A 25109-nucleotide genomic window follows, 5' to 3' on the forward strand; every position below is an offset into this window, starting at 1 on the left:
TGCGGCCCCACGAAACAGTGAACGTGTGTGCGTTTTTTTGGTGCAGACTGTAGCCATGGACATGCTATGTGATCTGATGGTGAATTTGGGGTGACCCAATGCAATAATCCTGAGGATCCATGTGCTTTTACCTCCGCCCTCCCAGGCAGCCTCCTTTATAGCTAGAGTCCCTTATCTCCCTCCCGATCGCTTGCCGATCAGCTGCTCAGTGGCTTTGTTTCAACACCCCCTTCCCTCTTTCTAAAAAAAAAAAAAAGCACGATCTACTTTTCACCCCTGGGCAATTCGGCTCCAGGGACCACGCATTCGCTCCATAAGATGCACAGACATTTCCCCTTACTTTTTAGGAGGAAAAAAGTGTGTCTTATGGAGCGAAAAATACAGTAACTCTTTGAGAAGGGTCTTTGGGAAATGATGAAGGAGGCCTTTATTTTGCTAGTTCAGGTGGTTGCTTGTGGTGTGGGGGTGTGCAGCAGAATCTCAGGGGTGCCTAGCTAGTAAGGAAAACTTAGGGGGAGAAGAACCCCACCCCTCTCAGGACAAATACTCCCAAGCCAGGGGGAGCTCTCGTGCCTGGTCTCCTGCCCCCCCCCATCAGCCCATTTCTCTCTCAATCCATAAAACCGGTGCAGAAGATTCAACTCTGCTGCTCTTTGTTGCTTAGGTTGAGTTTGGTACAGCAAGATCTGAGGAAGAGGGGCTTTGGGGGGGGGGATAGATATGAAATTAATTTTGCCCAGGGCAGCTGTGATAGCTGGTTCCGCTCAACCCCCAATTTGGGGCTGGGGGTGAGGGAGGGATACGGAAATTGCCAAATCAGAGCGAACAGGAACAGCTGCCAAATTTAATCTCTTAATTGCCCCAACGGGAATGGCTCATTATAATGTAGGAGCATATTAACTAACTAAGCAAATAAGGAAAGGAGGGACAGGTAGATGGGCTTGAAGAAAGAAAGGCCTCCCCCCTCTCTCTTGGCTCTGACGGCGGACCCTGCTGGATCAAGCCCAAGGGATGCCCATTTAGACCCAACACACTGTTTCCGTTGCAACGGAAAGCTGGATCCTTCCGGGAAGCCAAAAGGATCCTGCCCCCATTGCCTCTTCCGCCACAACTAGCATTTTATTCGTTCATTTATTTGCCGATTTATAATCCACTTTTTCAAGGTGGCTTACAACATGTCGAAAACGCCACATTTATAAATATCTGTAAAAAATTATTTGGAAATGTCAATAGAACCTCGGTGGATGGTGGAAAGGAGAAGCTCGTCTTGGGAAGGCCTTTCCTAAGCAGCATTCGGTTTTCGAAAGACACCTGAAAGAAGTCAGGGGTGGTTCCATCTGAACTTCTAGAGGCAGGGAGTTCCACAGGGCAGAGCCCGCTGCATTAAAGGGTCAGTTAAGGCCAGTTGAAAGGGACGCGGGTGGCGCTGTGGGTTAAACCACAGAGCCTAGGACTTGCCAATCAGAAGGTCGGCGGTTCGAATCCCTGCAACGGGGTGAGCTCCCGTTGCTCGGTCCCTGCTCCTGCCCACCTAGCAGTTCGAAAGCACGTCAAAAGTGCAAGTAGATAAATAGGTACCACTCCGGTGGGAAGGTAAACACTGTTTCCGTGCACTGCTCTGGTTCACCAGAAGCAGCTTAGTCCTGCTGGCCACATGACCCAGAAGCTGTACGCCGGCTCCCTCGGCCAGTAAAGCGAGATGAGCGCCGCAACCCCAGAGTCGTCCATGACTGGACCTAATGGTCAGGGTCCTAAGGCCAGCCGAAGCCCTGGAGCCTAGGGAGAACCACCAGACGATCTTGGTGATCGAGGTAGAATCAGGCAGTCCCCTAGTAACTTTAGAACCAAGTTGCTTAGGGCTTTGTGAACTATTTCTTTTACTTATTTCTTAAGCTTTATGTACCACTTGATTGAAAAAAGAAAAAGACCCAAAACAATGTTCCCAAAGACCTAGCCAGGACCCTCTGCCAAAACATGGAATCTGATTAGAAGTTTGGGAGCCGTGCTCTGCAAAAAAACCACACAAAAAACCTCCCCCCAAAATGCTAACAAGCTAATGCTATTATAGGCTGCACCAACAGAAGTACAGTGGTGCCTCGCAAGACGAAATTAATTCGTTCCGCGAGTCTCTTCGTCTTGCGGTTTTTTCGTCTTGTGAAGCACGGCTATTAGCAGCTTAGCGGCTTAGAAAAAGAGGGGGGACGAAAAAACTCGCAAGACTCGCAAGACGTTTTCATCTTGCGAAGCAAGCCCATAGGGAAATTCGTCTTGCGAAGCACCTCGAAAAACGGAAAACCCTTTCGTCTAGTGAGTTTTTCGTCTTGCAAGGCATTCGTCTTGCGGGGCACCACTGTACAGTGTCAGATCAAGGGAACTAATAATGCCATTCTCTTCTGCCTTGATGAGACCGCGCCTGGAATCTGTGTCCAGTTCTGGGTGCCACAATTTAAGAAGGATATGGACAAGCTGGAACATGTGCAGAAGAGGGAGACCAAAATGGTCAAGGGTCTGGAAACCAAGCCTTATGAGGAACGGTTGATTTATCACGGCACACCAAGGACAGCTATCCAGATCCTCCTGGAAAAGGAGACTGACTTTGACCCTTGAGTTGTTTAAAATATTGCAAGTTATATAAAGACACGATGGAATAAGTTGCCAGACCCCCCATCTGATGGGAGGGCATTCTACAGGGCGGGTGCCACCACCGAGAAGGCCCTCTGCCTGGTTCCCTGTAACTTGGCTTCTCGTAGTGAGGGAACCGCCAGAAGGCCCTCGGAGCGGGACCTCAGTGTCCTGGTAGAATGATGGGGGTGGAGACGCTCCTTCAGGTATACTGGATCGAGGCCGTTTAGGGCTTTCAAGGTCAGCACCAACACTTTGAATTGTGCTCGGAAACGTACTGGGAGCCAATGAAGGTCTTTCAAGACCGGGGTTATGTGGTCTCGGCAGCTACTCCCAGTCACCAGTCTGGCTGCTACATTCTAGATTAGTTGTAGTTTCCGGGTCACCTTCAAAGGTAGCCCCATGTAGAGTGCATGGCAGTAGTCCAAGAGGGAGATAACCAGAGCATGCACCACTCTGGCGAGACAGTCCGCGGGCAGGTAGGGTCTCATCCTGCGTACCAGATGGAATTGGTAAATAGCTGCCCTGGACACAGAATTGACCTGCGCCTCCATGGACAGCTGTGAGTCCAGAATGACTCCCAGGCTGCGCACCTGGTCCTTCAGGGGCACAGTTGCCCCATCCAGGACCAGGGAGTCCCCCACACCCACCCACACCCTGTCCTCCAAGAACAGTACTTCTGTCTCGTCAGGGTTCAACCTCAATCTGTTAGCCGCCATCCATCCTCCAACCGCATACAGTGGTTTGCTACCCGTCAGACAACTGATGTAACACAGAGATTCAGGGTGTGGTTTAAAGTGTGTCTGGTTTAAATCTCACCTCGACAGGCTCGCCAGCTTCTTGGACTGGCCTCTCGCTCCTGAGGCTTGAAGTAACAGAAAAGCAGAGCTTGGGCTGACCCTACATTATTTCCATGCTGCCAATGGTTTCACTTCCTAGTTTCCTGCAAATCAGCCTGTTGAAATGGGCGCAGGAGCAGACTAGCCTGGGTTCTTCATGGTCAGTTGGCATCCCCTCGTCTGAGAGACGGGGGCTAGGTTAGTCCTGGGCCTTGCAGACTTGAGTAAATGAGAGAGGCGTCAGTTGGGACAGATTTCTTAGACTGGAGTGACAAAATCAAACTTGTGAAAATTCCCTGTAAAATGGTACCAGAGGCCAATGGCCAATGGACCTCATCCTGCACGCAGAAATCTTTGGAATGACTCTAGATAATTTGCTGTCACTCAGCAACCATGGGATAGGGGGAGAAATTCGACAGAGTTCTCATTTAAAGGCAAAAACCTACTAAATACAAACTTTCCGAAACAATTAATGGACCGAAATGCAGCCCTGCTGCAAAACTCACACCCCTTCGAATTTTGCAATGCAGTTCCCCACCCAAGTGGTGTGTACATAAATGCATATACTGTGGTAAAGTGTGCATAAGAATGCATATAATGTACAAATGCATGTTGTATTAGGGGGAACTGCTTTGCTAAAATATGTGTCATAGGCTAAAACTGCATGCAAGCGTGTGGATATTAGAAGAAAATTGCACTAAAATACGGGTGAATTTTCTTGAGGACCTTTAAAAAAAAAGGATTTGCAACCTGAGGTGGACGTGTGGAGAACTGAACTTTAGATTGGGAAAATGAAGAACTGAAAATGGACACATCTGCCCAACCCTCCCAAAAATTGTAATATATGGGTAACAAATGGGGTCTGCAACAAAATGTTGCAGCATGGAACACTCCTGCCAAGGCTTCCAGTTGGCCAAGATACTCTATTTTGTTCCCCCTCTTGCTTGTTTTTTTCAAGTTTTTCTGCCCCCCTCAACACACACACTTTTTGGTCTTCCCTGCAAGTGGGTTTTTTATACATTAAATTTCTTAGAGTTCCCCCAAGCCTGCAACTACCTCTCTCTTAATGCATGGGGGCTGCTGCTTTGAGCTGCAGGAAGACTAGCCGTCAACTGGATAATTAAATTTTGCTATGAGGATACAAGACTAGAGGCCCACCTGCTGTGAAGTTTACTGAGATGATCTATCCTTTTGTGAGTTGAACCATGTGAATCTGATTTCATTGAAACCAGAGAGCTCTTACAGGCTATGGCTGCAGAGGGTTTGTATATCTCTGTGTGTTTCTTCTTTTGTTCAGTTGATCTGATTTAGGGGACGAATGGGCAAAAGTGCATTTTTTTTACCTGCTATTTTGCCATGCTCTGTGATTTCATCCGATACCTCATTTGTCTCCCCCTCTCTGACCTTAGTTAGTCCCCCCAAAGAGTACCCTGAGCTGGCTTTGCAAACAGATATGTAGATTAGGGTTACCAGACGTCCACGGTTCCCAGGGACAGTTCCCAGATTTGCAAATTTGTCCCTGGGAAACGTGGCATTAGCAGCCCGGAGCCAGCCTGGTAGCGCAGTTGGCTCTGGCTGGCTTCAGGAGTTGCTCGCTGCCGTGGCACCCGTCATTTTTCCTCGCTGGAAGTCCCCATATGACGTGTCTTGTGCGCATAGGATGTGTCTTGTGCAATCTCCTGTCCGCTTCCTCCTTTGTTTTGACTGATCGGGGGAGGCTCAAGAGTCGCGGGCGGGCGGCCCTTGCCCAATGTTTTGAAAACTCTGCGCATTTATGTTTCACAGGGTGCTAAAGAAGGTTTTTGCACCTTTATACAATATTCATGGGATGCGGGTGGCGCTGTGGGTTAAACCACAGAGCCTAGGACTTGTTGATCAGAAGGTCGGCGGTTCGAATCCCTGCGACGGGGTGAGCTCCCGTTGCTCGGTCCCTGCTCCTGCCAACCTAGCAGTTCGAAAGCACCTCAAAGTGCAAGTAGATAAACAGGTACTGCTTTGGCGGGAAGGTAAACAGCATTTCCGTGCGCTGCTCTGGTTCGCCAGAAGTGGCTTAGTCATGCTGGCCACATGACCCAGAAGCTGTATGTTGGCTCCCTTGGCCAATAAAGCGAGATGAGCGCCGCAACCCCAGAGTCGTCCACGACTGGACCTAATGGTCAGGTATCCCTTTACCTTACAATATGCATGTGTGCTTGGGCCTAGGGTCTTTTGCTTCACCATCCCCACTACTGACTTCCTATTACTACTCAGCTTCAAAAAAAGTGTCCCCGGATTCATAGAAAAAAATCTGGTAACCATAATGTAGATGCAACTACCATTTGAAACAAAGAAAGAAATTGTGTTTTGCAAAAAGACAAGCGTTGTCAGCAAAAGATTCTGGTGTTCAGGGATAGAAGTGGAAGTTTGTGGTGAAGGCAGGGTTGAGATGGAGGCTTAGAAGCCAATAGAAAGATCCTTGCTGTTCCAACTGCCTTGCTGGATGCAGACAGGCCCAAAGGGACTACGAATTAAAACCCAAACAATCAGGGAAAACATAGAGGGATCATGTATATTAGGGTTTCCTGGGTCTCCAGGTCCCACCTGGTCCCACCTCCAGGCGGCAGGTAGAGGACTTCAGGTTGGTGAAAAGGTCTTGAATAATAACAAAATAACAAAATTCCTTCCAGTAGCACCTTAAAGACCAACTAAGTTAGTTCTTGGTATGAGCTTTCGTGTGCATGCACACTTCTTTCCTTTTTTTTAAAATTTTATTAAGGTTTTTTTAAAAAAATACAATAGAAAGAAAAAACAGCATAAGCAAAAAACAGACAGAAAAGAAAAACAAACATAATATTTGGCATCGTGTAATAACCAACTTTTCTTCATTTTTGGGCTTCCTCACATCTCCCGCTCCTGCATTCCACATTAATAAAACTTTAGCCAGCAATTTATCACCTTATTTCCATTCTTATTATACACATTTTCAATAGTTTGTCCCTAACTTTGAATATTTTATCTAAATCTTAAATACCTAATTTTAACATAGTATTTATTCAAAATTTATTATTCTCATACAATTCACTCATTTTCATAATCTTTTCAACTAACTTTATGGTGCCCTGTTGTTTTAGAATCTCTCATCCTTCTTAACACTCATATAGTTTACAGTGTTTTTGTAAATAGTCCTTGAATTTCTTCCAATCCTCCTCCACTGCTTCTTCTCCCAGGTCTCGGATTCTGCCAGTCATTTCTGCCATCTCCATGTAGTCCATCAGTTGCATCTGCCATTCTTCCAGCGTGGGCAAATCTTGAGTTTTCCAATATTTAGCTACAAGTATCCTTGCTGCTGTTGTTGCATACATAAAAAATGTTCGATCATTCTTTAACTGAAACAGAAGTATCTGAAGAAGTGTGCATGCACACGAAAGCTCATACCAAGAACTAACTTAGTTGGTCTTTAAGGTGCTACTGGAAGGAATTTTGTTATTTTGTTTTGACTATGGCAGACCAACACGGCTACCTATCTGTAACTTGAATAATAACAATAAGAAATCAACAATAGCAATGTTTTGAAGAGTATGTGAGTCAACACTGTTCTGAAGAAAGCGTGTTGGTATGTTTAGATTAAGATTGTAAAGTTGACCTAGGAAAAAATAATATACAGTGGATGCTTGGGTTGCGAATGTGATCTGTGTGAGATGCGCGTTCACAACCCGATTGTGATTCGGCGCCTCTGCGCATGCACAAAGCGCAATTTAGTGCTTCTGCACATGCGCGGCCGCCAAAACCCGGAAGTAACCCATTCCAGTACTTCCGGGTTTTGGCGGTCCGTAACCCAAAAAAACCCAACCTGAAGTGTCTGTACCCCGAGGTATGACTATATTTAGAACATTAAAGACGAGATGTATAAGATGCAATGTAAATAAGAACTTAAAATTTAAGGGATGATGAGTATTGGAGAAGTTAAGTCACATGGGCGCACTAATATTATTATTCTCTCTTTTCTCTTTCTCGGCTTTTCTTTTTGGGGTTAATATATGTATTTTTGTCGGTGGGAATAATCATTGTTTGTTTGTCTATGAAATAAATAAATTTATTTTAAGGAAGAAATTATTAAGGAGATTGCATGAAGCTTGCAAGCTTCAGTCTGGCAGGAGCTGATTGCAAATTATAGCATAGAGATTCAGGGTGCTGGAGCTCTCCTTTCCTAATTAACTTCCATCTCCAGGAACGGCCCCTGGAATATCACCAGGGGCCGCCTCTGTGTCTCAGGTTTGGGCTCTCAAATTTCAGGGTCTAGGATGCTGTTGACCCGGCAACCCTAATACACGCAAACACACACCTTTTCTGGAGTAAGGTGAAGCAGACTAGTTTCTCACCCCAAAATGAGAAGGATAGGGCCTACGGATTTTGTTTCATATTTGCTTGTTTATTTCATTTAAAAAAATATAAATAAATACTGCTTGTTAAAAACAACAGCACAACAACCTCAAAGCAGTTCTCGAAAAGAATAAAGCAGTGAAACCGTCATCTTAAAAACGAAAAAACAGCCTTGGGCATTATTTTCATTTCAAAGGGGTGTTTTGCCCCTCCTATACTAAAGCGAATTGTCCCTCTTTCAAACACAAAATCTCCTCTGTTTTAGGCAGAAATTCACATGCAAATGTGTGTGCTTTTTGGTCTCCCAAACGAAAACCGCCTCATCCTAGGTGTGAAGCAGTTTCCAAGACTGCAAATTCCTGTTTAGAGTGAGATATAAAAATATGTTCGGTACATCTCAGGTTCTTCAAATGCTCTTGCTCTTAAAGAAAGAAAGAAAGAAAGAAAGAAAGAAAGAAAGAAAGAAAGAAAAGAAGGAAGGAAGGAAAGAAAGGAAAGAAAGAAAGAAAGGAAAGAAGGAAGGAAGGAAAGAAGGAAGGAAGGAAGGAAGGAAGGAAGGAAGGGGGGGAGGGAGGGAAAGCTGGGAATCTGGGGAGTAGGGTTTGTTTTGGGGACACACACACATATACTGTATTTTTCGCTCTATAGGACGCACCGGACCATAGGAGGGGGAGAACAGGGGGAAAAAATTCTCCCCCTCTCTGCTCAGCACCCCTTCAGCAAAGCGGCAGGAGAAACGGAGTCCCTTCCATTTCTCCTCCTGCTTCCCTGAAGGGGCACTGCGCAGAGAGGGAAAACACTGACCCCTCTCACTCTCCAGGCTTCAGGCAGCTATCCACAAGCCTTCGGAGCGCAGCGGGAACTCCTGATGCGCTCCGAAGGCTTGCGGATAGCTGCCTGAAGCCCCCGGAGCGCAGCGGCAGTTCGCGCTGCACTCCGGGGGCTTCAGGCTTCTCCTTTTTAGCCACGGGGCAGGGGCAGGGGAAGCCCAAGCTTCCCCTGACCCCAGAACAGGTCGGGGAGCGGCGGTCCCTTCTCCCTCTTGGGGAAAAGCCCGCAAGAGCCACCCGAAGCTTGTGTGTGGCTCTTGGGGGCTTTTCCTGCCTGCCCCCCCTGCATTCGCTCCATAGGATGCACAGACTTTCCCCCTTAGTTTTTAAGAGGGGAAAAGTGCGTCCTATGGAGCGAAAAATACGGTATATATTGATCGCCTTTGCCACCTTCCTTTTTAATCATGGGTGGGGCTGGAAATTGGGGCTCAGCTCTCCAGACACCCCACTCCACTGCCTTGCCTGGTCTTTCCCCACTTTGAATTGTATCCAGTGCGAATCCTGACCAGGTTTCAAATCAATGGCATCAGAACATCAGAGATCTGGACCATCTAGCCTAGATTCCTGTTCTCACAGTGGCTGACCAGATGTCTGTCAGGATCCGAGCATTTTCCCCTTCTGCGGTTTCCAGGAACTAGCATTCAGTGGAGGCAGAGCCGAGCCATCCTGGCTAGGAGCCATCAGCAGACTTTTCCTCCACGAATTTGCCCAACAATCCTCTTTTAGGCCTTCCAAGCTGGTGCTCCCCTCCTGAGGCAGTGAGTTCCATAGGTCCAGCACCAAGGGCCTTCTGGCGGTTCCCTCCCTGCAAGAAGTGATGTTACAGGGCCTTGTCGGTGGTGGCACCCACCCTGTGGAACTCCCTGCCACCAGATGTCAAAGAGAAAAATAACTACCAGATTTGTAGAAGACATCTGAAGGCAGCCCTGTTTAGGGAAGCTTTTAAGGTTTAATAGGTTATTGTATTTTAATATTTTGTTGGAAGCCACACAATTTTTTCCCTATCCTCCCCCCTGTGCTACGTTCTGCAAGGGGCAACACCAAGAGGGAGGAGGAGGAGGAGGCTGGCAAGCAGGGTCACCCCATGGTTGTAAGAAACAGAGAGTAGAAGCATGAGCTGGAAGGGACCCGAGGGTCATCTAGTCCAACCCCCTGCAATGGAGTAATCTTTTGCCCAACGTGGGACTCGAACCCGCAACCGAGATTGAGCAGATGGGCGGGGTATAAATAATAAATAATGATATCATCATCATCATCATCATCATCATCATTATTATCATTATTATTATCATTATGTGATGTGTGAAATAGTTCCTTTTAGCTGCCTTCCAATGCACTTCTTTCTTTCAGTCTTACTCCAATGCATCGGACTAACTTAGGGTCAGTTATACAAGGGGTCAGCAAACTTTTTCAGCAGGGGGCCTGTCCACTGTCCCTCAGAGCTTGTGGGGAGGGGGGCAGACGGTATTTTGAAGGGGGGTTGAAATAAACGAATTTCTATGCCCCACATATAACTCAGAGGTGCATTTTAAATAAAAGCACACTGAAATATACTCTGAGTCGAGTGTGGATTTCATGCTCTTTATTCAGCTCATAGTGGTGAGGAGGAATGGAAGTTCCCCCGAAATGTCTGCTTTATATACATTATTTACACAATGGGCCCCACGTGACTGGCTAATTCCAGGATTTTCCTGTAGGCCAATCAGGTTGCAGATTCACTTCCACGTGGAGTTGGATTGGGTGGCTCCTGTGGACCAATCAGACTGCTGCATTCTGGATCCTTTTGTTCTAGGACCAGTCAGACTGCTGCCTTTTGGATCTTATTATTCTAGGACCAATCAGACTGCTGCCTTTTGGATCCTATTCAACTCAGTACATAACACACACATTCTTCTCATGTAAAAACACCAGGCAGGCCCCACAAATAACCCAGAGGTGCATTTTAAATAAAAGGACACATTCTACTCATGTAAAAACACGCTGATTCCCGGACCGTTCATGGGCCGGATTGAGAAGGCGATTGGGCCAGATCCAGCCCCCGGCCTTAGTTTGCCTACCCCTGGTTCAGTGCCTTCAATGCGTCTAGTCTGAGTAGAACTCAGTCAGATAAATTCTAGTGCCTCTTCAGCTAACATGGGTGCCCCAGATTTTTTTTGTCTGTTTGCTGGCTGTGGGGCAGGGGCCGTTTTGCCTATTTTTGAGTGGGCATCACCTCCTTTTTTGTCCACGTTGCATTTATTTTCAGATGCATGTAGGTGATTCCTAAGTGTGATCACTTTTTTCTTCTTTGAAATCGGTTTTGTGGTGCCCATGGCTGTTCCTTAGATTTCCAAAGGGGCTTCCGGAAGGTTGGAGATCTCTTTTTCTATTCCTTATACCAGAGTCACGACAAGCCCCAAATAAAATAAAATTTGACAGGCAGCTATAGGGCCAGTGCACCGGTTGAATTTCCGTCTGCTCTGCACACCCTCTAAGTAAGGGCCTAGCAGGGCTTAAGCATCTGTTTCCTGAATGTCAGGATTCCACCATGGAAAATAGGAAGGAGCAATCATAGAGGCCTCACTCTGTGCGCGTACAAAGTGTGTTTTCCCCCTCAGGGCTGCCTTTCAAGTCTTTGTAGCGTCTGAGCACTCATGTTCCAGCAACTGAGGTTTCCTGGTGGAGGAAGAAACGGAATAGATTATGCAAAGAGCAGCCCATTTGCATAATTCATGCAAGCGACAAACTCTGCCGTTTATCGGCGCAGGGTTTTTAAAATTCATTTTCTCTATTAGCCAGGGCGACGGTCACCCACAGTCCCTCCCTTCGTTGAACTCATCTTAATCCCTTGAGCCCCACATGCGCTGTGCTTGTCTGTTGGACGGTGGACTTTAAAAAATTATCAGGTTGATAAGTTGTTTGTATTTTATTAATTGAAATTTCTTCTTACCCATGTCTTTGGTGTGAAAGATTTATTCCCCTCCCTCTTTTGGGGGGGTGGGGAGCGTTGCAAGCCCTTTATGGGTGTTCTTAAAACAAGGCTTAAGAATCAGGATCTTAGAGACCTGAGCAGCATTAGAGAAGTGTTGGGGTGTCTCTGGGGGGAAACCCCCGAATAATAATAATAATAATTATTATTTATTTATTTATTTATTTATTTATTCCCCGCCCATCTGGCTGAGTTTCCCCAGCCACTCTGGACGGCTCCCAATCGAGTATTAAAAACCATACAGCAATAAAGCCATGGAGCTCAAAAGTGCCTACCATATTTTTCGCTCCATAGGGCGCACCGGACCATAGGGCGCACCTAGTTTTTAGGGGGGGAATAAAGAAAAAAATATTATTCCCCCCCGGTCCAGGAGCGGCGGCAAGATTGCGCGCAACCTCGCCGCCACTCCCGGAGCTTGCGGGGCTGGGGGCTAAGGGCGGGGAAGCCCAAGCTTTCCCTGACCCCACCCCCCAGAACAGGCAGCTATCCGCCAGCCTTCTGAGTGCAGCAGGAAGTCCCGCCGCGCTCAGAAGGCTTACGGATGGCTGCCTGGAGAGGGAGAGGGGTCAGTGCGCACCCACCCCTCTCCCTCTCCAGGCTTCAGCGAAAGCCTGCATTCACTCCATAGGACACACACACATTTCCCCTTCATTTTGGGAGGGGAAAAGGTGTGTCCTATAGAGTGAAAAATGCAGTATTCAGAGAGGAGGGCTGCCCGCTGCCTCTCTGGATGAGTCCTTGTTCTAGGTGTCCCTCCTTCCCATCAGCCTCTGCAGGAGGGCAGAAGTTTCTGCTACACCTCTACACTGGGCGCGACTTTTGCCTTCGTTCACTTCTGGCGCAGAGACTCGGATCAAGTCCTGTCCGTGGAGAGGACTGCGCCTGTTGCATCTCTGTATGATTTATCGCCGGGGTGAATTTTGAAGTGGGGGCTTCCAGACTTGCTGCTTACCGGTCTGACCCAAATCCTCAACTTTCTAGTCCATGGTGGGTTTTGTTTTGTTGTGGTTTTGCCCCTTTCCACATTTCAGTTTGCAGCGCGCTAGTTAGCGGAGGGACGGGGACCGATCCACCTCTTGCCAATGGCCTGGTCATTTGCAGGCAGGTTTTTTTCTTACTGAGCCCAGGGGAGCAGCAACGGACGAGGCTGCACGGAGCCATCTTCTTGTCCCACACCCCTCCCCCTCTCTCCCAGGAAAAGCTACTGCCGGCGGCTTGTCCGCTCAGCTGACGTGGCGCCGCAAGATGGGCCCGCTGGAGTGTGACGGCTTTTGCTTTTCCGCCTCGCTGCTCCTTGCGACAGGCTCGCTGGCAGGGAATCTAAATATAGAACTCAGCACTGCAGCTCGGAAGAAAAGGAACATATTTTGCTCATGAATTTTTGAGGAAGGGTGGCGGCGGGAGGGAATGGGGGCAAACAGAATCACACCAGAGCAAGTTTTTCCGCCTTTTCAAACTGTGCATGAACTCCGCAGTGGCGAGCTTGTTGGAAGGACAAGGATCCCCAGGGAAACGTGATCGCCTGTCCTGGCCCTCGGTTCGCCATAGGGCTGTGCAATGTGGGTTTTTCTTCTGTATATAGGTCGGATCTCTTGTGCGCGGCTCCTCTTTGCCTAGCCGCCCAAAATGCTTCCGCCTGTAAAAAGAATAAATGTCTCTGTGGAATCTAACTAGCGATCTAGTCCTGTGTCCTGTTCTCACGGGGGGCTGTCAGGAGCTCGTCCTACGCTCGAGTAGGACCCTGGCAGAGACACATGCCCAACTGGCATGTTCTCTCCCTCCTGGTCGATCATTCGGGAGCTTCAAAAGCTTTCTTCTGCCCGAACATCACAGCGACCGATGGCAACAGATATTAGGGATCCCATGACTGCAATCGTGGAGCAGGAATTCTAACAGGGCCAACCGGTGGGAAGCCCCACACACCCCACACCCCGCAAGCAGAAGCTGAGCTGATAAGTGGAGAGTTCAGTCTGGCTCTCTGCAGGAATCCTGCTTTTTCCAGGCCGTTCTCTGCAAGGAATACACTGGCAAAGCAGCAGGACTGAACCCTGCCCATCGGCTGGTGATGTCAGTTGATTGACTGGTGGGTGTGGTTTGGGGAAATGGCCTCATTGGCCAAACTGGGCTCCCTTTCCACCCTTCTGGTGGACCAAGACTGGTCCATGGGCTGGAAAATTCCCCACCCTGCTAGAGAAACAGCTCTGGGCCTGTGATCATTTTGAGGTTGAATCCTGACAAGACAGAAGTACTGTTTTGGGGGGACAGGGGGCAGGTGGGTGTGGGGGACTCCCTGGTCCTGAATGGGGTAACTGTGCCTCTGAAGGACCAAGTGCACAGCCTGGGAGTCATTCTGGACTCACAGCTCTCCATGGAGGTGCAGGTTAATTCTGCGTCCAGGGCTGCTGTCTACCAGCTTCATCTGGTACGCAGGATGAGACCCTACCTGCCCGCAGACTGTCTCACCAGAGTGGTGCAAGTCACTAGACCCTTATATATAGAGGGAGGATGGGGTGGGGTTTTTTCTCAGAAGGGTAGTAAGAGATGCCTGATTGACTCAATGGGTATGGTAAACCTGTTGACTGCTGTCAATGACTGCAATTAGTCCTACAGGAAAAAGCAAGGGATAGTATTCAGATGACCAAAAATAGCTTTAACATTATCTATCCTGAAGTGCATGCAAAAGCGTCAATAAAGTGGTTCCATGTGTAGGATAGCAAAGTGATCAGTGGTGAGGCGAAGACTCAGAGATACCTTCATTACATGACATCCCTCTTTGAAAAAAGATCCATGCCTTTGATATGCGTAGAAATCCACAGGCCTGTTTTCATTGTGGGGAAGGATTACCATTTAAATAAACAGACTCAGTTTCATTGCGGGGAATGCGAGATGCCCAGTTAGTAAAACCCACAAGTGAAACACTGATTGGGGTTTTCCCACCCCACCCTCTTTGATCCTGTTTAAATAGTCCTGCAGTTCAGGAATATTCAATGAAGCAATGAAGGTCCCTGCCTATTTGCTATCTCTCTGTCACCTGGAGACACTTTACAACATGCATGGTGCTGTTTAATCATTAGTGTTTCTAAGAATAGAAATAAACCGTCTGGCAAATAAACCGGCAGAAGTCATAAAGCCCAAACATAAACCCGAACGCTACCTTATATTTCCTGCTGGACTAAGGAGCCCCTCTGAGTCTTGCCCTCTGATGGTTCCCAAGACGTAACCAGCTGTAAGTTTGAAAAAATAATATATACTATTCATTGTATTGAACTGTAAGGTAAAGGTAAAGGGACCCTTGACCATTAGGTCCAGTCGCGGACGACTCTGGGGTTGCGGCGCTCATCTCGCTTTACTGGCCGAGGGAGCCGGCATACAGCTTCCAGGTCTTGTGGCCAGCATGACTAAGCCGCTTCTGGACAACCAGAGCAGCGCACAAAAACACCGTTTACCTTCCCAACAGAGCGGTACCTATTTATCTACTTGCACTTTGACGTGCTTTGGAACTGCTAGGTTGGCAGGAGCAGGGACCGAGCAACGGGAGCTCACCCCGTCATTGCGGGGATTCGAACCGCCAACCTTCCAATCAGCAAGTCCTAGGCTCTGTGGTTTAACCCACAGCGCCACCTGCGTCCCTGTATTGAATTGTAGATTTGAACAAATCCTTGTCTTAGACTCTGTGAAAGGATTCTGTGGAACTGCAACAACCTTTCATGTGGAATGTTGGACTCTATGAACAGACAGGTGGAATAGACACTTTCACATATATGGACCTTATGCATAAACTGATTAGAGAATGAACTGATCCACTGGGTCTTCTACTTTTTTCGGTGAACTTTATGAGCTACTTTTGTAAAAATCTACAATCCAGTACAATCAATTGTTGTTGTTGTTTAGTCGTGTCCGCCTCTTCGTGACCCCCTAGACCAGAGCTTTGCCAGGCACTCCTGTCTTCCACTGCCTCCCGCAGTTTGGTCAAACTCATGCTGGTAGCTTCGAGAACACTGTCCCACCATCTCGTCCTCTGTTGTCCCCTTCTCCTTGTGCCCTCCATCTTTCCCAACATCAGGGTCTTTTCCAGGGAGTCTTCTCTTCTCCTGAGGTGGCCAAAGTCTTGGAGCCTCAGCTTCAGGATCTGTCCTTCCAGTGAGCACTCAGGGCTGATTTCCTTCAGAATGGATCGGTTTGCTCTTCTTGCAGTCCATGGGACTCTCAAGTGCATGATTATTTCAGAGCCAAGGTGCAAGGGATCAGGGGTGTTTAGGTTTCACAACATCTGCTGGTAATAATTACAAAATTTCTTATTTCAGTACAGTCATACCTCATGTTACGTCTGCTTCATGTTATGTTCTTTCAAGTTATGTCCCGTGGCAACCCGGAAGTACCGGAAAGGGTTGCTTCCAGGTTTTGCCGCTCCTGCATGCGCAGAAGTGCAAAATGACGTCATGCGCATGCGCAGAAGCGGCAACTCACAACCCGCTCTTGCGCAGACGCGCCGCTGCGGGTTGCACTCTTTTCCTGTTGCAAATGGGCCTCCGGAACGGATCCCGTTCACAACCAGAGGTACCACTGTATTATATTTATACCCCACCTTTGCTGCAAGGAGCTCAAAGAGGCCTGCGTGGTTCTCCTCTGCCTCCATTTTATCCTCACAATGACCCTGTGAGGTAGGCTTGGCTGAGAGACTATAGCCACCCCAAGGCCACCCAGTGAGCTTGCTGGTCCAGACAGGAGATAAACAACGCACTCAGATTTCTGCTGTAGACCGCCTTTTCTGTGATGTAGGTATGATGTTTCTGTGGGTGGTCTTGGACTCCAGGGCGGGCAATTTAAAATGTCTATATAAGGGCGGACACACCCTCCTTCTCCTGCGTGTGAGGGGAGCACCCTGTTGCAACAGTTCAATAAAGATCAGGCTTACGAGCTGCTTTGCTTCTCAATATTCTCTGGTTGGCCTCTTTTCTCCGACCGATGGAGAACCTGCAAAGGACTCTATAAGGGCTCTTGTGTCCCCCATAAGGGAATAAGGGCAGATTTTTGTTTATTACACAGGCTTCCCATCGGGGCAGCTGGACTGGTCAAGCGGGGTCTTGAACCCTGGTTTCCCAGGGCCTAGTCTGACACCACAGTGTCTCACCATTTCTGCCTGCCACCCAGTGGCGGCTGGTGCCCATTGGGCCTGGCAGGGCGCAAGGCAGAGAACTTGGCAGTAGGTGGAGCCAGAGCCATGGAGAGGCGGAGCCAGAGCCAAAGAGAGGCGGAGCCAAAGCCAAGGAAAGGCGGAGCCAACTCATTCCAGTTTTCTCCTTATCCTTCCCCCCTGTGCTAAATTCTGCAAGGGGAACACCAAAAGTGAGGAGGAGGAAGTTGGCAAGCAGAGTTGTCCCATGGATGGGTTGTGAGAAATAGAGCAGGCAGGTAAGCCTAGGATAGCTCAGTCAGTTGAGCATGAGATGCTCAATCTCAGGTTTGTGGGTTCGATTCCCACGTTGGGCAAAAGATTCCTTCATTGCAGGGGGTTGGACTAGATCACCCGCGGGGTCCCTTTATAAATCCGACCCCCCTTCCCTCAGTTTGGATGAATTTCCAACTTCACGGTGGCCCCGATTCCTGTGGTTTCGAAACGTGTTCTGCGCTTCGGGCGACGCCGGCGAGTGTTCGATCCATGTGGAAAATTCTCCTGCGAGAATATCTTCAGGGAAGTCCCTGCGTTTCTGTCTCACGCTCTGCATCAACAGATATATTTTTAGCTTTTTTTCTTTCGGGCTGCTGGAAAGATGTTAAGACGATCTGGCGCCCAGGTGAGAAATCATATCGTTTTGGGTGTGTGGTTTTATTTGAAAGAATCTATTAAGTTGGAATTGAAAGATTTGGAGTTTGTATAATTTGGAACATTAAATGTGATTGGATTGGATTGTTAAAATGGGAAACTTAATAAAAATGATTTTAAAAAAAAGATTTGGAGTTGGGAGACAGCAATCGAGGTGGGGTGACTTGAATTTCCACCCCATTATCTAGTGGCCCCAAATTCTTTTTACAGTCCCAGCCTTCGTATGCCAGAGAAGGGAAAACTCTTCCCTCTCAGAGGCCACATTACATTCTGAGTGGCCTTCCGAGGGCCACACAGCCTCCCTTCTAAGTGCCACTCATAACTGAGGCAGATCTGCACCTTTTGCAAAATTGTAAGTAAAAAAAAAAAAAGAATAATATGTCCATTGGGAGAAATTTTCTTAAAACACTGACGAATTTTCAGGAGCACTTTTATAAAATCCGATTGCAAGCTGATCTAGAAATGGGGAGAATGAGGCTTTATCAGTAGCTACTAAAACCTGGCGAAAATGTTTCTCTTTGACCAGGCTTTTTGCTGATTGACATCCGATGCCCTTTTAAAATTCATTGTGGAAGGCGGGGATTATTAGGTTGTTTTTGTTTTTATTAGTATTTTGTGTAGGTTTTTAAAAAATATATATTGTGATTTTATGTTGTGAAATGCCCTGAGATCTATGGGTATAGGGTGATATACAAATTCAGTAAATAATAAAAAATGATATTGGCTGTGCTCTGTCCACAAAGTTGTGAGGCATCGATGTTTCTGAAAATCCAGCTGCTGTAAACCACATGTGTGGGGATGCTCTTGAGTTCGAATTCTGCTTGCAGGTGAAATAAAAAAAATAAGGTCTTATAGATATAATAAATGTTCGTAACTGTACCAAGCAAACACATACATAAATATATATACCACATGTCTGAAGCAGCACAGGAAAACCATTTTGACTCCCAAACTGACCAAACGATTTCCCTGCAAGGTCAAGGAAAATGGAAAAGCCTCCCCGTTTTCTTTTCCTTCACAAATCCTGTCTTAAGGGTATGTCTGTGTTTGAATAGGGTGAGCCTGTGACCTGGCTCAGGAACTAAGTATTTATCATTACAAAAGACTGGCCAGGCTCCCCAGGGTATCCGATCAAGTGAGCATTAACAGGTAACCTATCAGATGAGATAAACAACGCACTCAGATTTCTGCTGTAGACCGCCTTTTCTGTGATGTAGGTATGATGTATCTGAGGGGTGGTTTTGAGCTCCAGGGCAGGGAATTTAAATTCTCTCTATAAGGGCAGGCACACCTTTGTTCTGGGTCCTCCTCCTTTCCTGCGTGTGAGGGGAGCACCCTGTTGCAACAGCTCAATAAAGATCAGGCTTACTAGCTGCTTTGCTTCTCAATATTCTCTGGTTGGCCTGTGTTATTTTCTCCGACTGATGGAGAACCTGCAAAGGACTCTACAAGGGCTCTTGTGTCCCCCATAAGGGAATAAGGGCAGGTTTTTGTTTATTACACAGGCTTCCCGTTAGGCAGCTGGTTGGCCACTGTGAGAACAGAATGCTGGAGTAGATGGACCACTGGCCTGATCCTGCATGCTCCTCTTGTGTTCTCAGTGGATAACCAGATGCCTCAAAGGGAAGTCTACAGGTAGGACCCAATGCATATGAAAGGAGAGGCGGGATGTGGCCGCCATGGCAAGAAGCCACAATGGCCTCGTGAATCTGCCTGTTGCTGTTGTTTAGTTGTTTAGTCGTGTCCGCCTCTTCGTGACCCCCTAGACCAGAGCATGTCAGGCACTTCTGTCTTCCACTGCCTCCCGCAGTTTGGTCAAACTCATGCTGGTAGCTTCGAGAACACTGTCCAGCCATCTCGTCCTCCGTCGTTCCCCTTCTCCTTGCGCCCTCCATCTTTCCCAACATCAGGGTCTTTTCCAGGGAGTCTTCTCTTCTCCTGAGGTGGCCAAAGTCTTGGAGCCTCAGCTTCAGGATCTGTCCTTCCAGTGAGCACTCAGGGCTGGTTTCCTTCAGAATGGAGAGGCTTGATCTTCTTGCAGTCCATGGGACTCTCAAGAGTCTCCTCCAGCACCAGAATTCAAAAGCATCCATTCTTCGGCGATCAGCCTTCTTGATGGTCCAGCTCTCACTTCCATCCGTCACTACTGGGAAAACCAGAGCTTGAACTATACGGACCTATGTTGGCAAGGTGATGTCTCTCCTCTCTCAAAAGCCATCCCGTTTGGTGGCCCTCACTGCCTCTAGTCTGAGCGCATTCCAACCGCGCTGTATGGGATACAAATCTGGTTCCCCGTAGGTTTTACTTCTAACTCCCCCAAGAAAGAATACCTCCTTCGCTCTTTTAAATTGGCAAAGGATAAGCTGTCGCCCTACAAACGACTATAGCAGAGAGAGAGAGGGAGAGAGCAAAGGCTTCGTCAGTGTGCAATAATAATAATAATAATAACCCAGGGAGCATTGCTCGCTGCCACAATGGGGGCGTTTTCAAAATGTCCCCGTTTTCTTCTCTGAGATGTTGAACGGGACTTTGAGAAGGCACAATGTCAGCTTTCAGCCTGGTTTCAAAATCCTTTCACAATTCCTTTTCCTTTTCAAGTTATTGCCTGCTAAAATGGGTTTCCCGTTTCTTTGACTGGAACATTTTGAACTGTCCTGGGCGTGGGGTGCGAAAGGTGCATCCCTTTGAGAGTCAAAAGGTGGGGTATATAAATGATATGGCTGGCTGGCTGGCTGGCTGGCTTGCTTGCTTGCTTGCTTGCTTAATGAGTTTGGATCCTACCTTTCTCCCGAGCTGGGATTCAAGGCAGCTTACGACGTTTTGAAAGCATGGTTCAAAAAGACAAACAAACTGGTTAAAAACAATACAGTGGTACCTCTGGATGCGAACAGGATCCGTTCCAGAGCCCCGTTCGCATCCTGAAGCGAACATAACCCATGTCTGCGTGGGTAGTGATTCGCCGCTTCCGTGCATGCGTGTGACGTCATTTTGAGCGCATATGCATGCGCAAGCGGCAAAACCTGGAAGTAACGCATTCCGTTACTTCCGGGTTGCCGCAGAGCGTAACCTGAAAACACTCAACCTGAAGCATATTTAACCTGAGGTATGACTGTAGTTAAAACGTTTTTAGAACCAGCAATTAAAATCCAGTTTGACCTGACAGAAGCCTAATTTCCAAAGGCCTGTCTGGACAGGGAGGTTTTAGCCAGCAGGCGGAAAAATAACAAAGAGGGAGACAGTCTGACATCTTTGGGGAGGGAATTCCACAACCTGGGAGCAGTCACAGAAACAACACTCTCTCTCTTCCTCTCTCTTCCTCTCTCCCTCTCACCCCCCTCTCACACACCCCTCTCTCTCCCCCTCTCACCCCCCTCTCTCTTCCTCTCTCTCTCTCTTTTCTCTCTCACCCCCCTCTCACCCCCCCTCTCTCTTTTCTCTCTCACCCCCTCTCACCCCCCTCTCTCTCTTCCTCTCTCTCTTCCCCCCTCTCTCTCTTTCTCTCACCCCCTCTCTCTCCCCCTCTCACCCCCTCTCTCTTCCTCCCCCCCCTCTCTCTCTCTTTCTCTCATACCCCTCTCACCCCCTCTCTCTTCCTCTCTCTCTCTCTCTCTCTCCCCCCCTCACCCCCTCTCTCTCTTCCCCCCTCTCTCTCTCTCTCTCTCTCTCTCTCCCCTCTCACCCCCTCTCTCTTCCTCTCTCTCTCTCTCCCCTCTCCCCCCCTCTCTCTCCCCCCTCTCTCTCTTCCTCTCTCTCTCTCTCTCTCTCTCCCCTCTCCCCCGCTCTCTCCCCCCCTCTTTTTTTTTTCTCTCTCTCTTTCTCTTTCTCTTGTGTGACCACCACCCATGCCTTGAATACTGATGGGATCAGTATACCCAAGGATCTTAGCACCTGGGCAGGTTTTTTGGGGGAGATAATTTTTTCAGGTAACCCAGACCCAAGTCATGTTACTTTTGTACCCCGCCTTTCCTTCGAAGAGCTTGAGGTGGAGTACACAGCTCTGCCCACCCCTCTTTCCACCTCACAACACGTCTATGAGGTAGGTCAGGCTGAGAAAGGCAGGATCTGGCCCAGAGTCACCCAGTGACCTTCATGGCTGAGTGAGAATTTCAACCCTGGTGCCCCAGGTGATAGTTTGACACTCTGCCATTGAAACGAAACCCACGCCTCAGAGGATGGCAGGAGATTGCAATGCCTTTTTGCAGTGGCTGCCTTCAGGACGTAACTGGCACGAACATCTTTGGGCAGGAGCTTTGCTGTCTCATCTTGTTCTGGACATGAGAGTCAAAGGAAGACGCTCACTGCATAGGTTTGTTGAGAAACAGGAGTTTGCAAACGATTGAAAACCATAAAACACGATGTTGCACCTGTATATATATATATTGTGCAACGCTGCATAAGGTGGTTTTTCAGATAACTGTATGGTGTTGCTGGTTTTTATACTTTATTGCTGCAATAAAAATTAGATTAAAAGCAATAAAAAGAAGTAAACAATGTGTGACTGTGGAGTTTGCAATGGCAGCAAAGTGAGGCATCAGAGCATTGGAGGGGAAGTTGGGAGACGGGAGGACAATGTGAGGCCCTCCCAGTTTCTGCTGGAATCCAACTCCCCGTGCCAGCATTCCTAATGGTCTTTGTTTTAACTATTTATATGTGTGTTTATCTTGCATTTTTATCTTGTGAACCGCCCTGAGATCTTCAGCCGACGGGCCATATATAAATTAGATAGATGGATGGATCAGTAGATTTTGTGGCTCGCTGACTGGTTGTGCCAACCTCTGCTTCTGAGATTGTAGGTTGTTTACATATGGATAAAGACAGATACGGTGGAGTACAGGGTCAGGTTTAAGGTGCTGGTTTTGACCTTTAAAGCCCTACGCAGCCTAGAACCCATGTACCTACGGGACCGCCTCTCCCGGTATGCCCCACGGAGGACCTTAAGGTCCACAAATGACAACACTTTGGAGGTCCCAGGTCGCAAGGTGGTTAGATTGGTCTCAACTAGGGCCAGGGCCTTTTCAGCACTGGCCCCGACTTGGTGGAACGCTCTGTCTCATGAGACCAGGGCCCTGTGGGACTTGACATCTTTCTGCAGGGCCTGCAAGACAGAGCTGTTCCGCCTGGCCTTTGGTTTGGACTCAGTCTGACCCTTATGTCTTCCTTCCCCTTACGGTTTTGATCTATGGGCTACTTTTAAAATGAGGCTGCATTTTAAATTGCATTTTAACCTGTATTTTAAATTGGTCCCCCCCCCATTATGTTTTTACTGTAATTTTACTGGTGTTAGCTGCCCTGAGCCCAGCTCTGGCTAGGGAGGGTGGGGCATAAATAAAATTTATTATTATTGTTGTTGTTGTTATTGGTGTGCGCGCAATGCCTAGCACCCACCGCAGGCCTTTGATAGCATTAGTACATAATAAGAGCCTTGTGGGTGAATCAGTCCAAATGGGACCCACCTAGACCCAATGTCCTCTTCTTACAGGGGCCACTTAGATGCCTTGATGGGAAGCGCCCGAACAGGACCTCAGTGCAGCACCTCTCCTTCCCCTCCCTGGTTTACTAGTGAGTAGGATTCAAGAGGCAAGCTGCCTCCGACAATCACCGAGCCATCGTGGGCTAGAAGTAGCCCATGGCAGCCTTCTCCTTCTCCTCCAACAGTTTGTCTACAGTGGTACCTCGGCTTAAGAATTTAATTCGTTCTGAAGGTCCGTTCTTAACCTGAAACTGTTCTTAAGCTGGGGTACCACTTTAGCTAATGGGGCCTCCTGCTGCCACCACGAGATTTCTGTTCTCATCCTGAAGCAAAGTTCTTAACCCGGGGTAATATTTCTGTAACCTGAAGCATCTATATCCCAAGGTACCACTGTTTCTTGTATTCTGGAAATGTACATCCAGGTGTTGTTTTCGTTCCGGAGGTCCGTTCCTAACCTGAAACTGTTCTTAACCTGAGGTACCACTTTAGCTAATGGGGCCTCCTGCAGCCGCCACGCGATTTCTGTTCTCATCCTGAAGCAAAGTTCTTAACCCGAGGTACTATTTCTGGGTCTGTAACCTGAAGCGTCTGTAACCTGAAGCATCTGTAACCCGAGGTACCACTATAATCCCCTGTTAAAGCCAGTGGCGGCTGCTACCTCTTTCCGGAACAAATGCCACAATCTGAAGATTACATTCCCACCTCTTTTTCTTCCAGGATGCGCCTTCCTGACCTACTGTGCCCGCGAGTCAGCTCTCAAGGCCCAAAGTGCTCTCCACGAGCAGAAGACGCTACCCGGGGTAAGTTGTTTGTGCTGTTTGCTGATTCACCTTTCCGTCCATCCCCTATGCCATAGCTGTCAAGCGTCCCTTATTTGGCGGGACAGTCCCTTATCCCAGCGCCATGTCCCACTGCTGTCCCTTATGGATGAGGCTTTGTTTGGCTGCTGGCTGGGCTTTCTGCCTTTGGCTCGGAGGGGATCAGAAGTTGAACATACCTGTGCCCCTTGGGAAATCCCTTATTTTGGCTGCTGATCCCTTATTTTCAAGGCTGCTGGTCCCTGATTTTCAAATCTGTAAGTTGACAGCTATGCCCTATGCACACAAACACACACCTTCCTGGTCACTCTGTCTGTCTGTCCCTCTTGCAATAACCACATGGCCGTTTTTCTCTGTGTGGAGCCAGTGGGGGAAATGGACTCTCCCTGAGATTTCGCCCCTGCACTCCGGCTCAGTTGTCTCCCTCGAAAGACAACTCAAACCCTCTCTCTTTCCCTCACTCCTTGTCTCACACAGAGATCTCTTTGCTTAGACAAGGAGAAGTTCTGCGGGAACGCGGTCCTTAGAAATCCTGCCTTTGTTTGGTTGCGGTTTAAGTTATAAAGTTAGTTAGTTGCATATTACCTTGTACAGACGTTAGTCTGAATCGCCAGTGGCTTTTTGTAGTGCCTGGTTCCAGAGTTCCAAGGCTCAAACTGGCAAACACACGCGGCGTCAGAAGTAAAGAGGATAATCTTTGCCGATGTCCAGCAACATTTCAGATGCCAGGAAAGGTTCGTCTGGGCAGAATTTGCAGAGATCTCGGGGCAGAGGTAAGGGACACGGGTGGCGCTGTGGTCTAAACCACAGACCCTAGGACTTGCCGATCAGAAGGCCGGCGATTCAAATCCCCGCGACAGGGTGAGCTCCCGTTGCTCGGTCCCTGCTCCTGCCAACCTAGCAGTCTGAAAGCACGTCAAAGTGCAAGTAGATAAATAGGTACCGCTCTGGCGGGAAGGTAAATGGCGTTTCCGTGCGCTGCTCTGGCTCGCCAGAAGTGGCTTAGTCATGCTGGCCACATGATCCGGAAGCTGTACGCCGGCTCCCTCGGCCAGTAAAGCGAGATGAGCGCTGAAACCCCAGAGTCGGCCACGACTGGACCTAATGGTCAGGGGTCCCTTTACCTTTACCTTTACGGGGCAGAGGAGAGGAAGGGTGGGATTTTAATCACAGGAACCTAGGAAGCTGCCTTAAAATGAATCAGGCCATTGGTCCATCAAGCTCAATATTGTCTACATGGACTGGCAACAGCTCTCCAGGGTTTTGGGCTGGGGACATTCCCATCTCTACATAGAGATGCCAGGGACTTGAACCCAAGACCTACATGAAAAGCAGGTGCTTTGTCACTGGGCTGTGACGCTTCCCCTTAGATTGCAAAC

The 25109-nt window shown here is 48.2% G+C and overlaps 1 protein-coding gene across 1 annotated transcript in view; it reads left to right on the forward strand.

Annotated features, from left to right (window-relative positions):
- Positions 1 to 25109, forward strand: part of CELF3 (CUGBP Elav-like family member 3) — an 83157-nt gene that overhangs the window by 6751 nt on the left and 51297 nt on the right. The window contains 1 exon segment of the mRNA XM_081841121.1: positions 23630 to 23712. Coding sequence (XP_081697247.1) covers positions 23630 to 23712 — 83 coding nt within the window.

Source organism: Podarcis erhardii (assembly GCF_964252035.2).
Source record: "Podarcis erhardii genome assembly, chromosome: 15".
Classification (NCBI taxonomy): Eukaryota; Metazoa; Chordata; class Lepidosauria; order Squamata; family Lacertidae; genus Podarcis; species Podarcis erhardii.